Here is a 24,750-nt window from a genome sequence, read left to right as displayed (position 1 = left end):
CTCCTGGCTGGGACAGTTTCTCAGACTCTATTTCTGTTTGGAAACAAGTGTTAAAGATTAATTAGGCATAGTGTAGACTGGTCCTCTTTGGGGATTCTGCGGTTGCTTAGGCCAGTGCCTTTTCCCCCTTCCCTATGTGAAGTGGCTCACATAGGTCTAAAACAGATTTCCTATCCCTCCTTGCATGCTTACTGGAAGCTTTCAGCATCATTTTAAATTTCTAATTTTTAAGTTTCTTAGATTTATTTATTTTATTTTATGCATATGAATTCTTTGCCCTCATGTATATTTGTGCACCGTTCCTGGTGGAAATCAGAGAAGGGTGTTGGGTTCCCTAAAACTGGATTTAGGGATGATTGTGAGCTACCATGTGGGCACAGGAAATTAACCCCCAGTCCTCTGAAAAATCTGCAACTACTCTTAATTACTGAGCCGTCTCTCCAGCATCAACCAACCCTGATTTTAAGTACATATCCCTTAGAATTGATTCTTTGCCCTATAAAGCTCCATGGCTATCTGAACAGAATGATTTTGCTTTTCCCATACTATCCACTGAATTTTCAAAACTTATGTTGATACATCATAGTGAATCCAGTACCAAAGGAACCTTTTTAGATGACAGAAGTTAGCATTGGTTGCCTAATATATTTAAACATGCTAATAATTATCTTTATAGCTAGTCACTTATTAATGTACAAAAGACCTATGCTTTGACAGAAATCAAAACCCTGAATAAAATTCCTACTAGGGACACTAAGAAAAGCCTTCCAGTCATGTACTGAACACTTACTAGGTGCCTCTTGAATGTGATACTCGTCACACAATACCAAGGACATACACAGAGAGGAGAGCTAATTATTGAAGGACCATGTGTGGATGCCGTGTAGAGATGTAGAGGGCTGTGTAGAAACAGAGTGGGGTGGGGAGCCATCTGAACTGTGTTAAAATGTGTTCTCTGGGGAAGGCAGAAAATAAGAAAGAAGGGGACTGGGAAACAGGTCAGACAAATCACCGAGGGTTTTGTCATATAATATGCACAGAAAACAACTGTACGCTAAATATTGCTTGAGCTAGAAGAGGGTAGGATTTGCTTTTAAAATTCCGTTAGAGACAAGGACCCAATAATACTTTTAAAGCTTTCATAAAGACCTATAACTTTTAAACTCAGTTGACAGATAACTTCTGAATGTTGGAAGAAAAAAAATGATCAGTTGTACAGTGAATTTGAAGGAGAAGACTGACATTAATGAAAGAGAGGACGCCAACTTCTCTTGGTCACTTTAAAAAGAGATCAGAAAAGATTTAAGATGTGTTTAGGGAGCACAATAGGAAGGGCCTAGGTTGGACATGGGGAGAATGAGAGGAAGGGGTTCAGAATGGTAAACACAATAAACCAATGGTTTTAAAGCTAGTCATTCAGATAAATACTACATGAGGAAGGCCATGCCCTCAACTGCTACCCAGGTATATAAATATCCGAGTGGAAGTAGAAAACTAAGTGATTGAGTGAAGAGGTTAGATGTATTTGTGTATTATTGCAGGATAAATGGGTGAGCATAATCAGGACCACAGATTAGAACATGCTAGAAGATTACACAAAATGAAGCAGAGTGACAGAGACCTCTTGCAGTTAAGAAAACCCCACAAAGGAAATGGGCATAGAATAGCAACTGAAAAGGAAGACCAGAGAAGGGTTGGGGAACACGAGGAGTAAGCTCCATAGACTCAGGCCTGCTGTGTTAAAACAGGGTCTTCAGCCCCCGACTGGGAACCGTGGGCTGTACTCTGCCCTTCGAAAAGAAATGTGCAGGGTGGTGATTTGAATGTGTAGAGTCTTGGGAATTGTCTGCAGTCAAAAGCTATTACATTATGTTGAACACATGGTGGTGGCATAGCACATGTAGAGGCAATTAATATAAGAGGCACAGAACCTAAAAATACATATACAAAATGTTCATAACAGAATGATCCTACGTAGCAGGGCTGTCTAGGGCTAGCTAAAGGAACTACTTACCATATTAGAAGCAAATTAAATAAGGAATAAATACAGATTGCCTTTTATACCATCTATGGGGAATATTGTTGATCGAAATAATGTAAACTATAACTTGAAACAGTCTAAAATCTGTAACAGATGAGGTGGTGCTGTCCCAGAAAAGTCAAAGTAGAAATGTTGACTCAAGCAAAAAAAGTGTAGTCTCATCTAAAAAATTTTAGCAAATATTAAAAGTAAGCAGTGGGTAATGGTACACATGGTCTATCTGTTATTGACTAATAACTGACACATAAATCTTTTCTGTAAGATTTAAACCTTTAAAATAGACCCGTAAAAATTAACTTGGTTGAAGTGGCCACATAAGCATTTAGAAGAGAGTATTGACAAAATAATTATTGTAGTAAGTCTTTATTATGAAATTTACATGAAAAATGGACCAATTATAATTATTTGACTAAAATAATAATGAAATTTAAAAAGGAGAGGATTAGTTAAAAGTATAAGGAATTAATTGAGAATTTTCTTTGGTAGAAGTAGGTTTTAAAAAGTCTTTTTAATGAATATGTATCCATATCCATACTTTATGTGATTAAAATATTTGAATAAAATCAGAACATTATCAAGAATTATTTTTTTATTAGAGGAAAGTGAATGGATAAAGGAGGGGAGAGGAGAGGGGAGACTGACCTCTGGGGCAGGAGTAGCAGGAGAGAAGAGAGAAGAGAGAGAGGGAGGGGGACAGACAGACAGACAGATGGAGACAGAATGAGAAGGAGAGCCATTATCAAGAATTAAAACTGAAATGAGACTGTCTGTGATCATAGAGACCATTACCTGACAGTACCAAGTTGGCAGTGGTCCCCAGTCTCAGCCTCACCCTGTGGTAGTAGAAAGAACACCTGATGGACAGAGGGAAGGACAAGAGATCCCTCCCCCAGAGGCCTAGAGAAATACTTAATATATTGATCTTCTGGGTTTCTAACATCTTCTCTTGTCAGAGAGCAGCTTCGACAAGTATATCACCTACCAGGGTAGGGCATGAGGATTCGAAAAATAAGAGAACAAAGACACGCGTGAAAATAATAAAATAGAAACCTAAGATAGTGCTGGGAGGGATTTCCAGTGACTGCTGAAATCATCTGTGTTTAATTCTCCATACATTTTTATACCCAGTACAACAGGAGGTGGAAGGCAGAAGACGACTTTAACATGATACAAGGACAACTACAACAGTTAATTGCTTCAGTGCTAGAGACATAAAGTCATTCATTCTTGAGAAAAGCATTCTGTTGTTTAGGCAGTGAACCCACCCTAGACCAAGTATCCTGAAGGCAGCCACTCCCTAGGTCAAACCTCCTAATTCAAAAGAAGGAGCAGAAGTATGCTTGAATTCTGACCTCTGGTCAGAGTGGAGAGGATCTATCTGTATGGGCCATTTTAATGTCCAAAACACCGAGTAACCATACTCTACACATCTACCAGGGTGTGTAGCCACACTTGTTGTTAACAACTTTGAGCAACCTCAAACTCTCTGACCTTCAGACAAAGTAGACTAGGCTCACATTTTTGGGTCTCCGTATTCTCTCAAACAAGAATTTAAGTCCCCTTAAGAAAAAGAATAGCAGCCACATTCAGAGAGTCTGGTCTGATCACATGCTCATTCAGTCCCAGAAGTCTATGTCTCCTATTGTTATTGTTTTAATTAGCGTAGCTTCATTCATACACATACTCTTGTATGTATTGCATATAATTGTGTGAATATACAATAAAATGATTTCTTGAGACAAAAAAAGAAAAAGAACAACATAGGTAAGATTAAGTTCTAAAGAAGTAAGAGAAGAAGGCTTTGATTTTAGATCTACTTGACTTACCAATCTCCTAATATGCCCAAAATGACCATAACAATGGCTTTCCCGTGTTTGGGAACATGGTTAATATTAATAGCTCCTTCTCTGAAAGTAGGCTTTTGAATTTTATCCCAAACACATCAATTCTCACCCATATTTGAGTCCATTCAGTCCTTTGCTCCAAGAGAGAGACTTTAAAATATAGGCCACCCTGTCCATTTTCAGATCCGGTTTTACTCTCATCGTATTGAGTCTCCATTTTGGTTGAGAGTCCTTTTTCCACTGCCGGGGATTGAACTCTGGACTTCAAGCAGCCTGACACTGAGCTACCCTAATCCTGGACAAGAGTTCAGGCAGTGTGCCTGCTAGCATAAATCTAGTGTATTTCTTGGTTCTTGGAGTGAATATTTGATTACATCTTCAAACTATCATCATAGTTAAGAAACTACGGACAGTTCTGCTCGTGTGGTGGTTAGTTTTTGTTTGTGTTATAACTTTTTTTATTTTTAATTAAAACTTAATTACATCATATCCTCCCTCTCTTCTGTCCTTCCCACACCCTCTCCCTATTCCCTCTTAAATCCATAGTTTCTTTTTCTTGTTAAATATATATGTGAATTAATGAATGAACCCAACCTGCTGATTCTGTGTATTGTTACTTGTATGAGCCTTTTAAGGCTAACCATTTGGTATTAGATAGCCAATTAGGCAATCCATCCGCGGGAAAGACTAATTCTCCCTTTCAGCAGCCATTAACTGCCTATAGTTCTTCATTTAGGGGTTGTGCCCTGTGAGATTTTCCCCATGGATACTGGAATGTCAACTGCCAGTGTCTTGTCTTTTTTCATTTTATTTTATGAGCCTGGGTCTCACTATATAGATCAGTCTGGGTCTTGAACTCATGGACATCACCAGCCTCTTTCTCTGAATGCTGGGATTAAAGGCACGTGCCGCCACACCAGCACTCATTGACAATTTTAAATAGATAAAAGGAGTTAAAAGACTAAAATGATAAATGTTCTCCAAGTGATAATTTCTTGATACCATTTCACATTTTAAAAACACATTTTGGATTAATTAATTGCTAAAACAGCAGAAAGAAATCTACAACAATGAAACCCCTAAGTCTTGAACCCGCGGCCACAGCATCTGCTCGATTCTCCACTTTCCAACTTTGTCTGCCAAACAATTTGGGTGCAAGGGATAAAGGATATTTATATTTTTGATCATCTGAATGAAGCTCAGATGTGATGGTGCTTCCCTTGTGGAACAATGCCACTTGCTCTGTGTGGCACAGGGCACATGGGAAATGCAATTGTTTGTGCCTTAGGGGTGGTGGCGGCACCTTGTCACCTTACCCCATACTACCTGTGTGCTCTGTCACCTAATCCTTGAAAGTTCTCCCATGTGTCTGCTAACATAAATCTGGTGGATCTTGTATGAATAGGTCATTACATCCTCAGATTACTATTGATCTCTGGGGGCATACATAACGCAATAGCAAGACAAACCTGGGAATAAATGTACACCAGTACAGCCTAAACATAGAGTTTTAGGAAAGCACTGAGTACTGTTTGAGTTTAACAGACTAGTTCATGGCTGACCCAGCTAACTGCCATTAGAAGTAGCACAAATCCCCATTTGTCTAATGATTCGTCTTTGTATTCCATGTCACATACTAGGTGTATACTGTCTAGATTGAAAAAAACATGGCTACCTACTATTTCATAACTTCATACTGTGTGTGATATGAATTTGTATATGTGAGTATATTTTATCTATAATATGTATTTTAATGCTCTTCCTAGAAGTCACTGGTTATCAAATAAAAAGCTCAGGTGTAGGATGTCTCCCTTCAAGTTGTTGACCAAAGACCCCTCCACACTCTCAAACATTGCCACTGCTTTTGGTTCCTGCCAGAACTTGATGCTAAGAACCTTTTGCTTAAAAATACCACACACTTTGATCACAGAACATAGATAAATCAAGGTGGTACTGACCTGGGTGTGTAAAACAATAAGACAAGCGTGTGTTCTAATGAAGGAGAAGGAGGAAATGAAGATTGCAGGCTAAAGAACTGAAAACCTCAGGGACCAAGGGTATGATTCCGAAGTGCTTGCCTGCAAGCATGAGGACCTGGGTTTAGTTCCCAGAACCCACATACCAGGCATGGTGGCATGTGCTTTAAATCTTGCACAGCAAGAAACAGGGGGATCCCTGAGGCTCACTGACCAGCCAGCACAGATTGATGAGTTCCAAATCAAAAGAGGCCATGTCTCAAAGGAAGTACATGACTTTCTTTAGGATGAAACCCAGCTCCTGCTGGGTGTGTGTGTGTGTGTGTGTGTGTGTGCGCGCGCACGCGCGCGCACGCGCACGTGTGTGTCTTAAAGAAAGCAATTACAAATGGCAATAAGATCAGTGAAGGCCAGCAGGATTGGATGTGGGTCTTGAGATGGTGTTCTAGATAGTGTATCTGACTGGGCAGGGTGGTGCACGCCTTTAATCCCAGCACTTGGGAGACAGAGGCAGGTGGATCTCTGTGAGTTCGAGGCCAGCCTGGTCTACAGAGCGAGTTCCAGGTCAGACTCCAAAGCTACAGAGAGAAACCCTGTGGTTTCAGAAAACAAAACAAAACAAAACAAGTAAAGTATCTGTCTCTCAGAACAAAAATAGTGGAAAGAAAAGGAACCAACCAAGAGCCAAGAGAGGAACCAGCAAATGCAAAGGTAGTCAGGATACCCATTTGTCACAGAAGATCATGGGGCCTGGGGAGTCAGCAGTGCCTCATAAACCTGGGTTCTGATTGCATCATTTTTTTTTCCTTGGAGGCAGGAAGCAGTCACAGTCTGAGTTGAGAACAGGATACAATATAGGTCAAGGTCCTGCAGAAATGGAATCCCCAGTCTAGGTGTGTTCATACAGAATGTCGTTAAAGTCACTGCAATAATCACACAAATAATATCAATGGTAATGGTATGTCATGTGCATTTGCTCCAAAAAAAAAAAGTGCATCAGGGCAGGAAATGGTACTTACATTTTATGTCATTTCGTTGTAAAACGAGTTTACATCTTGCCGTGACTACTGTCTTTCTTCTCATCTCAGACCAACGGGAGCTCCGGGGAGCAACGAGCAGTACAACGTGGGAATGGTCGGGACACACGGACTGGAGACCTCACACGCGGACACCTTCGGCAGCAGCATTTCCAGAGAAGGAACTTTGATGATCAGAGAGGTGAGCTGGCCTAACCGCCATCGAAAGGAAGCACAGCCCTTACATGTTTTCTTCTATTCAAGCTTTTACATAGAATCCTTATAGCACATCTTCTAAGTGTGCTGGCTAGGGAAGGCTCGAAACCTGTGCTTCTAAGTGGCCGAGTGGTTTTACCGTCTGCCATCTTCTCTTCTGTGCCCTCCCAAGTTTCTGCAGAGTGATTTAATTACATTAGGCCCAGTTCTTCAGCAGCAGCTATGTAAATCAGAGTATAAAATCTGAGCCCGAGGACACGAAGCTTCCAAGAGCAGATGTTCCCAGTGCCAGGAACAGAAATGAAAGTCCTCTCACGGTAGAGACGGTGGTTGTGTTAGCCTCTCCCCCGTGGATTCACCCTTCTGCTTTCATATAAAACTCTCAGTGGTTCCTAGAGACTGTGCTATCTTTGTAGCTCATTAAATTAACATTTGAAAAAAAAAACAGCAGCTGGGACTGAAGAACACGGAAATCAACTACGAGGTGTGCCTTTGATGTTTGTTTTCAGCCTTGAATTTTTATATGTATGAGTGCTGTGCCTGAGTGTATGTTTGTGTGGCAGGTGCACGCATGTCTAATGTCTACAGAGGCCGGAAGAGGGTGCTCGATCCCCTTTGACTGGAGGTGCAGGCATTTGTGAGTTTCTCTGTGGTTGCAAGGAATGGAAACCCCGTCCTCTGGAAAAGCAGCCAGTGCTCTTAATGCTAAATCATCTCTCCAGCCCTTCAAAAGGGGGTTGGTTTATTAAGCCTGGGAACATGATTTCATTTGATTGGAAGCACGTTCCCTTTCATGTGTCCTTCCACTGTGTTCCCTGTGGTAGCTTTGTTAACCTGAAGTGCCCCAAGCCATCAGCACCATCTTCTCTTTTCATTGCGTGCAATTTTGAGAAGAAAATAATGGGAAATATCACCACATGTTTCCCTGCATCTGCTTTATCCTCTGGACAACTTAATGAACAGGTTATGGAGATGGCTTGGTGAATAAAGTGCTTGCCACACAAGTGTGAAGATAAGAATTTGGATCCCCAGAATACACACACACACACACACACACACACACACACACACACACACAAAGTCATGTAGGTGTGACAGCCACTTGAAATGTCAGCATTCAGGAGTCAGAGAGGGAACACCTGGGATTACTTAGAGTAGCCAGAATTGGCAGGGCCTGGGTCAGGGTAGAGACCCTGCCACAGCTACCAAAGAGGAGAGAAATCAAGAAAATCAAGAAAGGTACCCTGCATCAGTTTCTCACACACACACACACACACACACACACACACACACACAACCCCTTCATAAATAAAACCATACGTTTTATAGGATGATTGACAACATGAAATGGACTACTTAGGAAATTTAGGTATTTGATAAATGTTAACTATTTTACTTCATTATCACCAAAAGTGCCAGTCTCCTCTCACTTCTTATCACTTGCTCTTTCCTCTAAAGCATGAACAGACAGCATGGCCATTCCCTCTCTCTGCAGGTAGGACAGGGCTAGGAAACTCCACTCAGAGACTTTGCTCTTCACATAGGCCAATGGCCTCTCACTTTTGTGAGGAAGAAAGAAAGTGTAGTTTCGAGATGAATAAGGCCTTTGAAGTAAAATTGGCAGTGCAGCTGTAACTAGACGGCTAGATCGCACAGCAACTTGCTAAGGTTTTATTTTATGCCGTGTCGAATCTTTCAAGTAGACTTTAAAGAATGCTTTCACTTATGCCCACAATGAAGAATGGATTTGGCTGGCAGCGCTGGCATTGTATGTTGCTGGTATATAAAGCTCCCAGCATCAGGAAGGGTTATTTTCGTTCCTATCAGAGTTTACAACACAAGAGAGTGTTCTAAAATGAGTCACTCTTTAGCTCCAAACAAAAATAGCCCAGTCCCTAACACGACTGAATCTTTACAACAGTTGGTATCTCCGGGGAGACATTTAGAGCTGCATGTTCATTTCTGCTGCTCACCACCCAACAGTTCCATGTCATTGAAAGCACCCAACATTTGATGACCACAGCCACCAGCACCTTCAAAATCGTGTGCACCTGTGGCTTTTGTGAAGTTGATCTGCTGGGGGGCCCTCAGACCATGAGTCCTCTTGGTTTCCAAATTCTACTTTTACCAAGAGTAGGTTTCTAGTGTTTTTATTGTATGTGCATGTAAATATGTGCACAAGTGTATGCATCCATGTTGAGACCAAGGGACTACCTTAGGTATCTTTCCCCAAGTGCCATCACATCTTTCTTTGTTGAAACAAGATCTCTCACCAACCTGGGGCTCACCAAAAAAGCTAAGATGTCTGGCCAGCAAGCCCAGAGGCCACCTGCCTCTGCCTCCAAGACTCTGGAATTACATTAGTCTTGGGGACTGAACTCTGGTCTTCGGGCTTGCAAGACTAGCACCTTATCATCTAAGCCATCTCCTCAGCCTCTCAGCCCCAAAGTGTGGGGTCTTAAAAAAAAAAACAACTTATTAACCAAGATGTGTGTGTGTGTGTGTGTGTGTGTGTGTGTGTGTGTGAGAGAGAGAGAGAGAGAGAGAGAGAGAGAGAGAGAGAGAGAGAGAGAGAGAAACCGTGTGAAGGTGGTTTGTGTGATTATGGAGGACAAAATCTAATGACTCCTACGCATGAGACAGTATAGCTCCCAGTGCAAAGTGGGTAAAAATGAGATAAGATGTCCCAACTCACACAGTGAGCAAAGACTAGGAGCAGGCAAATCATGAGCTGTGGGAACGATTTGGTGAATCCAAAACATTTGCCACACAAGCATGAGGACCTGAGTCTGAAACCCCAGACCCCATGCAAACCAGACTTGACAGTGTGCATGTGTAATCCCAGTGCTTTTATGATGAAAAACAAGGCAGAGCCAGGAGAACCCCAGAGACTTGTGTTCAGCTACCATAAACAACACAGCACTCCCCAGCAAGAGACTACCTAACTAAGTTGGAAGGTGAGGACCAACTCCCAAGGTGTCCTTTGAACTCTGTAGGCACACCATGCACATGGGCCCATCCTTACAAATACACTCACATGTCACACACAACATTTATTTTTAACAATTTTTTCTTCTTCTACCTTTTGTTCTATTATGGTTCCTCGTGGTTCCTATTAACATAATTTGGGAATAATAATCTACCTATCAACTCCTCCAATTCAAAGGCTCATCTCCTTGATGCTTAGAAACAATGTGACAGACATACCCAGAAATAATGTTCAATCTGGGTACCTTGTGGCTCAGTTAAGTTGACACATAAAATTAGCCATCAAATAAGCCTTAAGATTAAAAAAATTAAAAATACTGAATTTAAAAAATTAAATAAATTCAGGTTAAAGTAAAACAGAATTTCCAAGCTTAAATTTTCTGTTATTATGTCACAGTTTATCTTATAGGATACTATGAGTTCACTTTCACAGGGTGACCATTAGAAACTCACTCAGTTCATTCTTGTGTGAGTAAAAGAGAAAGTTCTAGAAGACTATATTGGCCATGCTTCCTGTGATTCTGTCATGTATAAAGTGCCCCTGTGTGCACACCCTTGCTACAGTCTTTCCCCTGTCTCACCTTACACTTCATAGAACCATTTTCTACTCTACTAAAGTGAGCCACATCAGCTCTTACCAGCCATCTTGTCTACCGGGGGCCTATCTTGTGGAAATACTATCCTGCTTTTCTTCTTCCCATTCTATTCTGACTCGACTTCCCCTCCTGGAAGCCTTTCCTGGGACCCAATGGACCTCTGTCTGTAGCACTTTCCTGAAGCATCTTTGCCCTCTCTGTTATCTGTCCACCTAGCCAGCTGAATAGGAACACTAGCTAGTGCCACACAGCTTCTTTCTATGACAAATAAAAGAGAAAGAACACACTTGTACAGAGTTCAGGGGGACAGCGAGGGGACCTGAAGGGAGCACACAAAGAAAGGAGAAATTCCCAAACTATTTATATGCATATTCCATGGAAGACACAGCTAGTGAGCTACCTGGGTAGGGGTGGAGCCTGAAGCTGAAAAGACCCAAGGGCTTAGGGGGCCACCCTGAGCGCGAGCTCTGCTGTGGGCATCTCCTGCTCTCACCTTTGCCTGTCTCCCCTCGTCCCCAATCTCTCTCCACAGAGCTGCTTTCTCCCCCTCCATATTCTTGTGTTCTCTTCTCTTCTGAGTCCATTACACTATCCTCACCATAGCCCAGGTTGTCTGCTGACCAAGATTGGTATTGGGAACTTGCCTTCTTGTCCCGGGTGTCCACTCCTGGTTCCATAACCTATCAGAGCAGAGCTCTCACGGCGCGACAGTACAAGCCAGACCTGCTGGACTCCACCACCGCACAGCCTAGGCTGAAAGCCTTGAGGAAAGTTAATTGGCGCTCTTGCCCTGTACTTTTTCCATCTGTAAGGTGGGGCTAATGAAAGCTAGCCCACAGTGCTCCTATGAAGACTCAATGGCACATGGTGCAGAGTGTTTAGCACAGTACCTGACTTTTGCTGGAATACAGAGCATATTTATGCTCGTCCTGGGGATGGTGAGGCTATCAAAACCAGAGAGGTTGAGATTCTCTTAACAAGGTTCAGTTCCTTTGCTCCCAGGAGAGCACAGCACACAGAAGGCGTTTCATGAGAGGATGCTGGTAGGCTGAAACAAGGGATGATGAGTCACACAAGGCTCATTGCTCCAGGCTTTTCAATCTCTGAGAGACGTCCCTAGCGAGCCCTTCAAGTCTTTCTTTAATAACCAGCGTAGCTTCATCATTTTCAGGACCTGGGAGAAAATGCCACTGATAGAAGAGAATCTGAGAAATTATCAAGTGACAAGGTGTGATTTATGCTTTGGGGAAATTGGGGGAAAATGTCAAAAGGCTTTTCAGTCCCGAATGGAAGCTGGAAGGAGGGAAAAGCTGTTAAGCAAGCATAAAAAGCAAGGACACTAAGGCGATGAGAGTTGAACTCCCGAAATGTCGCTTAGAAGATGAAATGTTCATGACAGTATCACCCTTGTGGCTCCCAGTGAACACTGTGACAAAACGAAATGAGAAAAGGACCCTCGCTGAGCAGTTTGTAGTTCAAGAAAGAGATGACACTACGCTTTCCGGTCATTTCTCAAGCTTCCTATAGACAAATCACACCCCTTTGCGATCTTGGAAGACTGTTCTATCTCAGACACACCAAAGAAGTGGCTACTTGTGTTTCCTGACAGAAGCAAGTACAGGCCAGAAACCGTACGCTGTGCACTGTGCAGAGTCTGAGGAAGCCAAGTGTGGTTTCTTTTTATACCAAGTGTCTGAGCAAAGTTGCTTAAGGAAGGAAGGTTTGTTTGCTCAGGGTATGAGGGAATACAGTGTACCCCAGCAGGGAAGGCATAGCGGCAGGTGTCTCATTACATGACGCCCTCTGTCAGGAAACAGAGCAGGGGTGCTCATCAGTCTTTCTGAGTCTGGTCCTCCAGGACACGCTGAGGGTGGGTTTTCCCTCCTCTGTCAAAGTTCTCTGGAAACACCCTCACAGACCCACCCACAGGTGAGTCTCCTGGGTGATCCCAAATCTAGTCAGGTTGATGATGATACTAGACACTGGACCAGTGAAGTGGCCGAAGAAGTGGCATGCATTCTTGCCAATACCAACCCCAGAGGGTAGGGAACATATTTGCCATGTTCCCAGCTGTTCCATGTTAAGCAAACCATTTCGTATTTCATAGGCATTCAGCAGTGCTGAGCTAAGAGATAGGGAAGGCAGGGAGACAGGGGAGTGTGAGAGGAGGGGTAAGGAAATCATTGCTGGGGTCTGCCCTGAGATTCTTAGTGAACTAGTTAGATACAAAAGAGGAAATCAAGAACTATACACAAAGGGCATAGTTAGTAATGGGGGCAACCTGCCAAATGGGGAGATACTCACTGCTGTATTTATATCTAGGACATACCAGGAACTCAGAAACCTCAATAGAAAAATAATTTGTAAATGGTCAAGTTGAAAGAACAAGCATGCGTAAATGGCTACTGGACACACGAAAAGATATTCAAAATCATGGGTCATCAAGAGGATTGAAATCAATACCAAAATGAAAATCAAAGACCAAATTAGAATGGCTGTTATCCAAAAGACTGAGAGTAGCGTGTTCCAGCAAGGAAGTGGAGAAAGGGACCCTGCGTGTTCTTGGTGTGATGTCAACTAAAATATAGCTGCCATGTGACCCAGCAGTCCCATCACTGGGGGACCTTCCCAAGGAAATGAAATAAACATGTCAAGAGCCATCTGCATTCCCGTGTTAACACACTGTGTTAACTCACACCTGCCAGAAAGTGGAAACCACCTAAGCGCCCATCACCTTGGAAACTGATAAGGAAGCTGGGGTCTGGACACAAAACGTGAAGCTGTTGAGCCATGAAGAAGAATGAAATCCTGTTATTTATGACACATGATAGATGATGGTATTGGGGGGTCATTATATCAAGGGAAGCAGTATCACATGATCTCTCTCGTATCTGGAAACCAAAGCAATGATCTCATACAAGCTGAGAACAGAAAGGTCCACTAGAGACGGGGGGAGCAGAGAGTTAGAGACATGGAGAATGGTTGATCCGAGAGTGCTAAGTTACACTTAGATAGGAGAGTTGCAAAGCTAGCCAGTTGGGTGCACTGGTTAGGGGTTTTGTTTTAATCCTCTGTGTTCCCTGGGTTTAGGGAGGAGGCTGACTTCAGGAAGAGTGGTTTGAAAACATTTAACTTATGCGCTCCTATCAAGTAACAATTTTAGAGCATATTCAGAAACCTGTACAGAGTTCTGTCCTACTGTATCTGTATGTACATTATAAAATATTTTTTTAAAGTATTCTTTTTGTTTTTAATCTTGCACATATGTGTATGGGTATGTGCACATGAGTGCAGGTGCCCACAGAGTCCAGATGACATTGGATTCCCTCAAGCTGGAGTTACAGACAATTGTGAGTCACCCAGTATGGGTGCTGGGAACTGAACGTGGGTCATTTGCAAGAGCAGTGTGCACTCTTAACCCCTGAGCCCTCTTTCCAGCCCCACATTATAAGTTATCTTGAAAGGATGTTTAAAAGGGATGCTATAAACAGTGCTTTAAGTCCCTGTCTGGCCGTGGTGACCATCTCTCTCTTGCCTACATCACAAGGTACAGCAGTTGTTTGCCCAAAAAGTCGACACTAACAAAGGGGAGAATGGAAGTCTCTGTTTTCAAATGATCTGCTAGGTCATTTCTGTGACTTGGGACTCCAGTCAGACCTGATTAATCACTGCATTGACTTTATGAATGGCGAAGAACTCTTGTCAATTGAGTAAATAGCATCTCTGCATTTTCTTGAAACACAGGCTTTTTTACTGGGTGAGGGTATTGGTATCATTTCATTCCAATGCTTCTTTTCAGCCGGATTTGACAACATTTCTATATAATCTGGCACTATGGTCTGTAAACCCGGTTATCTGGTGATACTCAGACACATGCTCACACGCTACAGAAGAGAAACTTGGCAGATCTGGTCCTGACTTTGCCCTCTATCTTGTGGCATTTCTCATACAGTAGCATAAGTCCTGAAAATTGGTCCACTTACTAAATATTAGTAATGTTTAATGGCCTTATTTTTTTAGACAAAGTAGAAGTTTCAATGTTACAATCCTATACTCCCCAGTAAAGCAATCTGGAGTCCATTGCATCTGTGGGGAGGTATTGGTCTCTGTACCATCTTAGATTCCCCAGTAGATCAGTTTGGAGCCTGTTGCATTTAGATTGTAGAGTGATGTCATCCTTCTGTTTGTTCCCTCTGTCTAATGGCTTCTGTGTGTCGCGCCCCTCAGACGGCTGAAGAGAAGAAGCGATCTGGCCACAGTGACAGTAATGGCTTCGCAGGTCACATCAACCTCCCGGACCTTGTGCAGCAGAGTCACTCCCCAGCTGGAACTCCCACCGAGGGACTGGGTCGTGTCTCCACCCATTCCCAGGAGATGGAGTCTGGGACTGAAGTAGGTGCCAGGCAGCGGCCATGAAAGTTCTGTTCTCCTCCGTGAGGTTCTGCACATTGATGGAGTCAAGACTGTCACAACCTTGTCAGGCTCTGGAATGTGTTCGCTTGGTTTCTGCTATAACTGCTTATGCCGATACTCAGAGAAAACACATAGATACAGCTAAAAAAAAAAAGTCCTTATGCATCATCTAGCTTGATTCCTGTGTTATGTGCTGAAACCTAGAGAAGTTAAATGACTTGTCCAGGACACACAGCTAGTTACAACAGTGCTTGTGCCAGAACTTGGGCCTCCTGCATCATTAGCCATCAGGAGAAGCTATAGACCAGTGAGATTTCAAAGCCGACAGTTTGGGCTCATATTTCCATTAATTTAGTCAACCTAAGCTTGACATGAATAAAGTGTAGTTGAAATGGTTTATGGAATATAGGTCCCTACTGTTTAATAAATGGACAAGAGATTGGTTCTTTCTCCAAGGTGCAGCAGGAAGATGAAATCAGACATTGTTCCTACGTGGAAGCAATCCTAGGAGAGGCCGAGCGAGCACAGGTGGTTTTTAGTGCCGGATGAGTTCAAGGCTGTGTCGTGTGTTTCCTGGCAGTCCTGTGACTCACACAGAGGCCCTCAGTGTTCTTCTAGAGCGTGTTTGCTGCTGATTTTGACATTACCCACACACTGAATTTCTATCACAAGCATGTTCTTGGCATGCCCCAAGGGTAAAAACTCATGAGCATCTTCAAAAGCACAGCATCCTGTTGCAACTTCAGGCAGTGCGGGTAGCCTTTCACCTAAAGCCCTACCGGTACCAAGGAGGGCCCCACAGAACAGGCCCCTGCACAGGAGGACTTTGGTCCAAATCTTGCTCCTCTCCCAGCTCCAACAGGAAATGTCCTTACCTGTTTTACCATCGCCTTTCTGGACTCCTGAAGATGAAAAAGAAAACATATTCAAAACACTGCTTCTGGGAAGGGCTGTGCTGTGGGGGACAAGGAAAGAAATTGGATTCCAAGGGGCAGAGGGAAACCTTGAAAGGAATCAAATTGGATCTTTGTGAGTTAGGAAATCAAAATTAGATATTTACAAGTAGGCCCTTAGATAATTAGGGCTTAGGAATGTTGATTTATTTTTAATTAAAAATCTGATAACAAAGCTAAAAATGTATGCCTAAAATAAAAATACACACAAAGGGTGTCGAATACCGGTGTGTTTGTGATCTAAAGGAATGCGTGGGGAGCTTGGGAGATGTTGGTAATGTGCCTGTCTCACAAGCATGAAGACTTGGTTCTGATCCCGAGAATGCATGTAAAGGTGGTGGTGGTGGCTGTACCCAGCACCAGAGGTAGGGGAAGGTAGAAACCATCTTTTTGGCTAGCCAATCAAGCCAAATGGGTGAGCTCTGAGCTCAGTCAAAGACTGTGCCCAAAAAATGAGATAGATGAGCAATCAAGGTCACCTGACAGGGACCTCTGACCCCCCACACACATGTACACATGTGAACATCACACACACATACACACTCACACACACACACACACACACACACACACACACACACACAATGGATACTGTTGAAGGAAAGATGAGAGCAAACAAAATAGGCAAATAGCTATAGTACTTCTTTTGACAAATTCAATTACATTATGACACCAAATGCTAATATTGAATATATTATTCCCTAATCTAGTTCTGACTTTATGCCTTCAGTTTAAGCCCTTAAGACTTATTTAAAGTAAGTCCTCAAGGTATATTACATCCAAACCCAGTGGTTGCATGAAGTCCCCACATAAAGCATGTGGCTTAAGGATTTTCTTAAACTACCAAGGGAATAAAGCATCAATCCCTGAATAAATTATCTCTGATTAAAGAATTTAAAGCTGTTAGAGCTGATTCATGTTCGCAAGAATGGAAGGGTCCAAAGGCCCCCTTCTAAGGGAGACTAAGCTGACTGTTGCTCTCTCTGGGCTGATTGTCCTGGGATGGAGCGTTGCTCTGGCAACATGTTCCAGGATGAGCGTTGGCTGTAGCAACGTGTCTTAGATTTTGCTTTTTTTTCTTAAGACCATTTGGTCAATGCAGGATGAGTTGACTTAAAAGTAGAGATAAATTGTCAGAGTAATGACAGTGACCAGAGCACAGATACTAAGGTGCCACCTGCATCCAAATGTAATTTTCTTTCTGAAACACTTATGGTCTGATCACTAATGAAGCCCTGCACACACACACACACACACACACACACACACACACACACACACACAGAGAGAGAGAGAGAGAGAGAGAGAGAGAGAGAGAGAGAGAGAGAGAGAGAGTGTGTCTGGAGAGTAACCAGAACTGGGAGAAACTGGACAGAGGTCCATGCTTTGCCTAGAGAGTGAACAGACAGCCGAGGAGTCTGTAGTCAGTGTCTAGGCTGAACAGAGCAATGCCAGCTCCACCTGTTCCTCCTGCATTGACTTCTCCTGCTTGTTTTTTGATCAGTATGGCATGGGAAGCAGCACCAAAGCCTCCTTCACCCCCTTCGTGGACCCCAGAGTGTACCAGACATCGCCCACTGATGAAGATGAGGAAGATGACGAGTCCTCCGCTACTGGTAAGCGAGCTGGCCCTAGAGTTTTACAGATAGGTTTCCTGTCCTGTAAAACCCAGGGACGAGACTCACCAACTCAGGTTACACCGCTTATTGCTGATGCCCAGTCTCTGGATAAAGATACTTTAAAATGTTTTACTTGGTGGAACTCCTGAAAGAAAATTACTTTCTCCTCAGAACCTGACTGTTTTTTTTTTTTCTGTTTCTGGAAGAAACCCAGAGGTATCCCAGGATGCTAGGAAAAGCCACCCCGCAGCGATCTCCAAACATACCGCATATTTCTCAAAAACAGTTTCTGGGTATAATGCTATGCTCGAAGCAGTGTGGTACTGAACACTCCATACATGCGTGTTCAGCTGTGTTGAGTTCCAGGCGGGCACTTCCGTTGCAAATCTGGCTAACTAAGAGGATGGCCTTGCTGCTTTGCCTTCTGCAAGTCACTAATCATTGAAGTCAGCTTCTATAGAATCTCAGACAGGAACTGTTCCTTGTTTGTAATTACAGGAATGGCATATTTGACTCTAAGAGATTAATACTAATTTTCTACACCATCCAAAGGAGTGTCTATAAGCCTGTTTTGCTAATGAATAAAATACCGCTTCTGTGACATGCTTTAGCCTACTAAAGCAAGTATAAAATGGGTTCCTGGTTCCTGTGCCTTTACTATAATAGGCCCCAAGCCAAGCCCTCAACCATACTGCTGTTGGCTGGCTGTGAAGATGCTATTGACTTCTCTAATTCTTTCTCTCAAAGCCCTCTTTACTAGTGAACTTCTTAGGCAAGAACAAGCAAAACTCAATGAAGCAAGGAAGATTTCCGTGGTAAATGTGAACCCAACAAACATTCGCCCTCATAGTGACACGCCTGAAATCAGAAAATACAAGAAACGCTTCAATTCCGAAATACTTTGTGCAGCTCTGTGGGGTACGTTGATGGTTTGTTTGTTTGTTTTTTCACACGCATTAATCAAGTTACCATAAAGTGTAAAAAAAAAAAACCCTATTGCTTTTGCCTTCAGAAAGCAGTAGGAGAATCATAGGTGTTAGGGCTGATGTGGGGCTGCCTCAGGAGTGACCAAAAGTGTGTGTGTGTGTGTGTGTGTGTGTGTGTGTGTGTGTGTGTGTGTAACTTGTATTCCAGATGGCATGTAGAGTGGTGAGCAAATATCAGCCACAGAATCATCCATCACTGAATACTTAGCCACTGTGTGTCCAGCACTATACATGCCACCCCGCATCCTACCTCTGTGATCCCATATCGTATCCTGCTAGGGCTGTAAGGGCACCACATGCTTTTCACAGCTGAAAAACAAGCCCAGCATATTTTAGTGACTTACCCAAGGCACTGAATCAACAGTAATTGGGTAAAACCCGAAAAGAGCAGCAGTGATGGGAACACTGAAGAGTGGGCACATCGGGATGAAGCTCTCATCGAGTAGATCTGAAGATATTCGCTGGCTTCAAACTTAACGTGGGTGTGGACATTTATCAAAGTCTTGGCCTATATTACTATATTACTTAAAACATCATAGGAAAATAAGGATATGGTCCGACTGACCCCATCTCCATTGCTAGGCTTGGACTGGGACATCATAATTTCATAAGACTAGAGGTATCTGCCACGTGAGCCAGGATAAATATTGCAGCCTAGGAATTGTTCCATGAGGGGCATGGTGACTCTGCAGTAGGAAGATGAGATTTGGAGAACAAAAGAACAACGTTTAACACAGTAGATAGTAATGTTTTTCAGAACTTAGATGTGTACCAAGAGATGGTGACGATTCACGGCGCAGTGAATCTTCCTTCCACAGCTCTGCCTAAGGCTCCCCTTGGCAAGTATTCTCTGAGCTAAGCACTCAATGGATATGTGTAGTGTATTGCTGCTTCCACTTTTAAAAAGTAAAATTGTAATTCTGTTACTAGAGGAACAATGATGTAATTGGAAAGCTGGAGCTTCTCCCTCTACACTGTTACCACAGCTCCTACTTGCTCATTTGTTTACGTAGGCATGAAGCAGTTTTCTTGACTTCATAGGGATCCAGGTAAAACTAGTTAAGGCCCATAAAAACTCAGTCCTTGTGGGCACCTTAAATTCACAGGTGTGAACCTTCTGGTGGGAACTGAAAACGGCCTGATGCTCTTGGACAGAAGTGGCCAAGGCAAAGTCTACAATCTGATCAATCGGAGGCGTTTCCAGCAGATGGACGTCCTAGAAGGGCTCAATGTCCTGGTGACGATATCAGGTATGTCGCTAAGCTGACCAGACCCCCAGGGGTGCCCAGGTGGGAAGGTAACATCCTGGTCTCTGAAGAAGCCCTGGCCAGCAAACCGTATGAGATGTGCCAGGCTGTAGCTGGGGAGATCACACATGCATTTTGTAATGCTGGAGGGTCTGGCCCCACCGGAAGCTTACCTGTATGTTAAACCTGAGGGGGGCAGACCCGACCACAGAAACTGTGCATCTTGGCTTTTGCCGCCCTTACAACTCAGCGAGACTCTTATTGAGCTGTCTGCACTGCGGTTCCGGTCATACTCTGAGATGAAGAAAGCCGAAAGGAAGGCTTCTGGGAGAAGCAAGCAGAAGCCTCTCTTTTCTCAAAATGTCTGCACATAATCCACTGACAATTGGAGGACGCTTGTATGACTGGGTAGCCGATTCTAGAGAGAGGATAGTGGGCACATGCTCACTGGTACACTTTTACGACACCAACAGCTTTTTTAAATGGAAAGACCCTGTGAGACAAGTAAGCCTCATTGCTAGCAAGTGAAAAGTACAACTGGAGTCTATGATTGTTGATAAGGTGTTTTATTCTTCCTGATGGTGGTTGAAAGAGTTGAACTAATTACCCTCCTCCCTTTTTATTTCATCAGCTATGGAACCAACAGTACTACTTGTGTGTTAGAACCCCCTGGAAGCTGTGAAAACCCAATCTGCCCCCTCTAGACCAGGGTCAGAATCTCTGGGATAAGGTGTAGGCATTCAGTATTGATGGCTCTGACACTTTCCCATCACACAACCTAGTATATGAACTCTATTCTTTATCTTTATTATGCAAAGAGGACCACAAAGGGCTTCTGGGTTGAACTTTAAAGAAGAAAGCTATCTCTTCAGGTGTGCTGTGGCTTGAGAGAAATGTCTCTGGGCACATAATTCCCTCCTTGCTTTACGTCTCTACTGAGTGTTTAGAATCTTGCCATTGCAAATAAAGATTAATCAAGTAAATTGTTCTTATACTATGATTTGAGTTGAGTTCTATGTGGCCTTTGTTTCTGGCTAATTGCTTTCATTATTACTGCCCTCCCAAATCAAAACTGAAACCATGCATCTGCCTGTCATCTATCCAATGTGGAAATGCTACCAGAAAATCCACGTTCAGTCTCCATTTTGCTGTTAGTAACAAGTCTTCATTTTTCAGTGTAGAACTATTACTTCTTATCATAGAGCACAGAGGGAGAAAAGATAATAAAAATAAGAAGGGAGGTTCTTGAACTCGTCAAGTCCTATTAGCACCGGAAGATGGGGCACTGGTTCTGCTCTCTGGAGCTATCGTGAGCACCGGGGCTCCAGGCTTCTGCTTACACAAACAGATGCCAGCTGTGCAGTGTTTCCCACAGCCTCAGCCCCACCGCTGTCCCGTCACATCAGGGAGGGAGGCTCTAATGAACGCTCTTCTTCTGGTGCCTGTCCCATCTGGAGGACATAAAACCTCTCTAAGGAGACAGGAAATATGGGGGAATACAACACACAAGCCGAAATTTCTCATTAATAAAGAGCCATAAAAATATGTGTCTTCTCTCTGGTGCTCAAATAACCCAGTAGAGTGGATTCATTCTGCTCTCCATAAATCTTCCATGCCATCGACTTGTTTTATCACCCTGAGAATGTGTTGCATCTCTTTATACCAAAGGGAACTTTGAAACTTCTCTTGAATTCCAAGTCCACATCTTTGTTTTCTTCTTTTATATTTTTATTTAATATTCCTTTTGGTGACTGCAACACCATAACTTTGTCCAATATCATCCTCTGAACTCAAATTGCTTTACTGAATTTGTTCCTCTTTCTTCTGTGAAATTCCTTTGTCTTACCAGTTAAATAAAACTCTTACCAGTTGTCTTTGATGTGACAGAGGAGGTAGAAAGAGGGGAGAGAAAATTAGAGAAGGTGAGACGCAGTAGACTGAAATGCCCATTTGTCAAAGTGCCTTCATGAGATTAGCTCTAGAAGTTTCTGGAACTCTGTTATAGGGTTAGAACTTATCGTGTTCAGCAGACTTGGGAAGGCAGAGTAAGAGAAGCTTTCTCAAATAAGAGATTGCTTGAAGGTAAAAAGTTCAATTAGTGGTCCCGACAGAGGTAACAGTGAGGAAGAGCAGGACACTGGCTATTTTGCCCTCACAGACACAGCAGCAGCAACAACCTAAACAACAATCTAGGTGAGGGAAGAAGGAGGAAAGGCTAGCACAGCACTTGAATTTCAAACTCTGTTATCTCAACAGGAAAGAAGAATAAGCTGCGTGTTTACTATCTTTCATGGCTAAGAAACAGAATACTGCACAATGACCCGGAAGTGGAAAAGAAGCAGGGCTGGATCACAGTCGGGGACCTGGAAGGCTGTATCCATTACAAAGTTGGTAAGTCTCACTTTGGCAGAATGAGCATCCCAAGTGTTTGGTTCAGTGTTTTCAGGGTTCCCTATCTGCTGTTGATGGTGTGTGTGTGTCACCAGTTTAAAATGTAACTGGACCCAAAGTGGACTTAAATTATTCCCCCAAAAGTCAGATTAATGAAACTCAGAGAATGCCTTTAGAAAAATAAAACTCTATGTTTCAACTTGAATATTTGTAAGTGCTTCTCCCAAAGTTCCCTGAAATGACAATAAAAACTTTAAAAATGCAATAAGTCCCCAAGGTTGATCGGATCAAAGGAAGAGAAACCAGCAAATAGGAAATGGTCATAAAACTGGCCCAAAGTAGCTGTGGTCTGTTTGACTGGAGTCAAACAGAGCAGATTGGGGTTGCAACATTCTCAATCTACAGTGAAGAACATTATGAAAATTACCCATTCACACCACAGAGCCCAGAAAGATCAGAAACCCAGAGAAGACCACAGGATAGAGGTGCATAACAGAGTTGAAAGTAAGGTTGCTGAACAGCAGAGAAGTTCAGAGTCTTAAGAGCCAGGTACCTCTCCCGACAGGCAGGCCACTGCAGCAAAAGGGAAGAGTTTGCAAAGTCAGAATGATGCTAAAAATACTTGTGAGGGCACACATGTGCACCTACACCACACACAAACACACACAAACACACACACACACACACACACACACACACACTTTCGCTATAGAGCTCCCAAAATGCTGGCAGTGTGTTTATACTCCAAGAAAGAGTTTGAAAATTTTGTCTTGGGAAAAATTAAATGCACAGATACTAACTTTAGAGTCCTGGGAGAAAATCTTCATCCCTTCCTTCTCTAACGTGGATGCTGACAGCTGATGAACACACCTGGGCCAGAGACTAGACAGGTGAATATCATGTGCAGGAAGTGGTAACAAACAGAGTACAATCAGGAAGGAGGAAAGGAAGAAGAAACTGTATTTTGCAGAGATTGGGGGGAAGTGTTTCTAAATAAAGAATAGGAGTTTTTTTTTAAGGTGGAGTAGAGTTGGGGAGGTTAAAGAATAAAAAATCTTAGCAGAAATAAAAATAATATAAACATGCAAAGATGAGGTGAAGAATTTGCTGTGAAGTAGAACTAAAGCAAACGGTGTGACCTGCCCAGCTTTAGCCATGACCTGACTGGGGTGACAAGGGGTGAAGACAGCAGACACGCATCCGGATCTGCCGCGTGGTGATGGTGCCGGAGAAGCAGCAGCATCCAGGAAACCCCGAGGATTTCCCTTCTGCATCTCTTCTAAATCTCAGTCCAGGGAGTCAGATTAGGGAGGAGGCAGAGCTGACGTGTTCAGGTGAATACGGAAGCAGACATCTCTGTAGTCTCTGTGGGGAAGCAGTCTTGGGTGACAGCCATCCTAGGAGAGGAAGCAGTCAACATTCTCTGCACAGCTATCAGAATCCACAAAGGGGCCAGGGAAGGCTTTGCAATTTCCCCGAGCCTGCCCTGAGGAAGGCTTTGCTATTCCCATGAGTGTAAGATATCAAGGTCTTGGACATGGCTGTGCCCATGTGAACAGTACATATTCCCTAAGGACGTCACCCTCTCCCTAGAGGGCCTGGAGAGAAGACTCGAGGGTTATAAACACTTACTGCTCTTCCAGAGGATGGAGTTTGGTTCCTAGCACCTACATTTGGAAGCTGACAACCACCTGTAATCCCAGCTTCAGGGGATCTGAGACCATTCTGGCCTCCACACGCACTGACGCATATGTGGGCACGTGCACACACACACACAGACACACACACACACACACCACAACAACAACAATAAAAATAAAATAAATTATTTTGAAAAGAGAATGAAATATAAAGAAATAAAAGTTCAACCTGAGGTTCAAAATATGAGCTTCAGTAAAAAGAGAGAAAATAATTAAGTAGAGATGGAAGAGCATACAAGAGAAAAAGTAGATAGAGAACATCTCCTTGGAGACAGGTCTTGGCATCTCAGATCAAAATGATTCTGCAAATTCAGTTTAGTTACTCAGAAAGAAAGCTCACAATAAGCTGTGCCAATATAGTATTTAAGTATACAAGAAATGAGAAAGTCCTTAAAATTTCTGCATTAAAAGAAAATTAATAAGCAACAAATATAAAATAGACCCAAAATCAGAGAATCTTGGAGCTCTGCAGAAACAAAATCAGAACCCTCAGAAAACAGAACCAGCAAGGCTTCAAACTTTCAACGGCAAAATTATCTTTATCTAGAGGTTTAGGGTGTAGCTCACTTGGTGTAGTACTTGCCTTCGATGCACAAACCCTGCCTTCAGTTCTAGCAATGGATGAACCGGGTGAAGCCATGCAATGCTAGCACATCGGACAGGGAAGCAGGAAGACCAGGAGCTCACAGCCATCCTTCCTGTCCTTACAATACACGAAACAGTCTCAAACAATTGTTTCAAACCACATTATAGCACATAAAATG

At 43.0% G+C, this 24,750-nt stretch overlaps 1 protein-coding gene across 7 annotated transcripts in view; it reads left to right on the top strand.

Moving 5' to 3' along the window:
- Positions 1–24,750, top strand: part of Tnik (TRAF2 and NCK interacting kinase) — a 401,320-nt gene that overhangs the window by 364,759 nt on the left and 11,811 nt on the right. For 4 of the 7 annotated variants that reach the window (XM_048452645.3, XM_048452644.3, XM_048452643.3 and 1 more), the window contains 6 exons: positions 6,950–7,079; positions 14,905–15,069; positions 17,548–17,659; positions 18,410–18,580; positions 19,755–19,898; positions 22,152–22,286. In XM_048452645.3, the coding sequence (XP_048308602.1) occupies positions 6,950–7,079; positions 14,905–15,069; positions 17,548–17,659; positions 18,410–18,580; positions 19,755–19,898; positions 22,152–22,286 (857 nt within the window). Of the gene's footprint in view, positions 1–6,949; positions 7,080–14,904; positions 15,070–17,547; positions 17,660–17,868; positions 17,956–18,409; positions 18,581–19,754; positions 19,899–22,151; positions 22,287–24,750 lie in introns of all 7 variants that reach the window. The other 3 variants (XM_085682322.2, XM_085682321.2, XM_085682320.2) reach the window with 1 other exon arrangement.

Source organism: Myodes glareolus, chromosome 20 (assembly GCF_982192425.1).
Source record: "Myodes glareolus chromosome 20, mMyoGla1.1, whole genome shotgun sequence".
Taxonomy (NCBI): domain Eukaryota; kingdom Metazoa; phylum Chordata; class Mammalia; order Rodentia; family Cricetidae; genus Myodes; species Myodes glareolus.
Note: the sequence above shows the minus strand (reverse complement) of the source record. Positions and strands in the feature narration are given on the sequence as shown.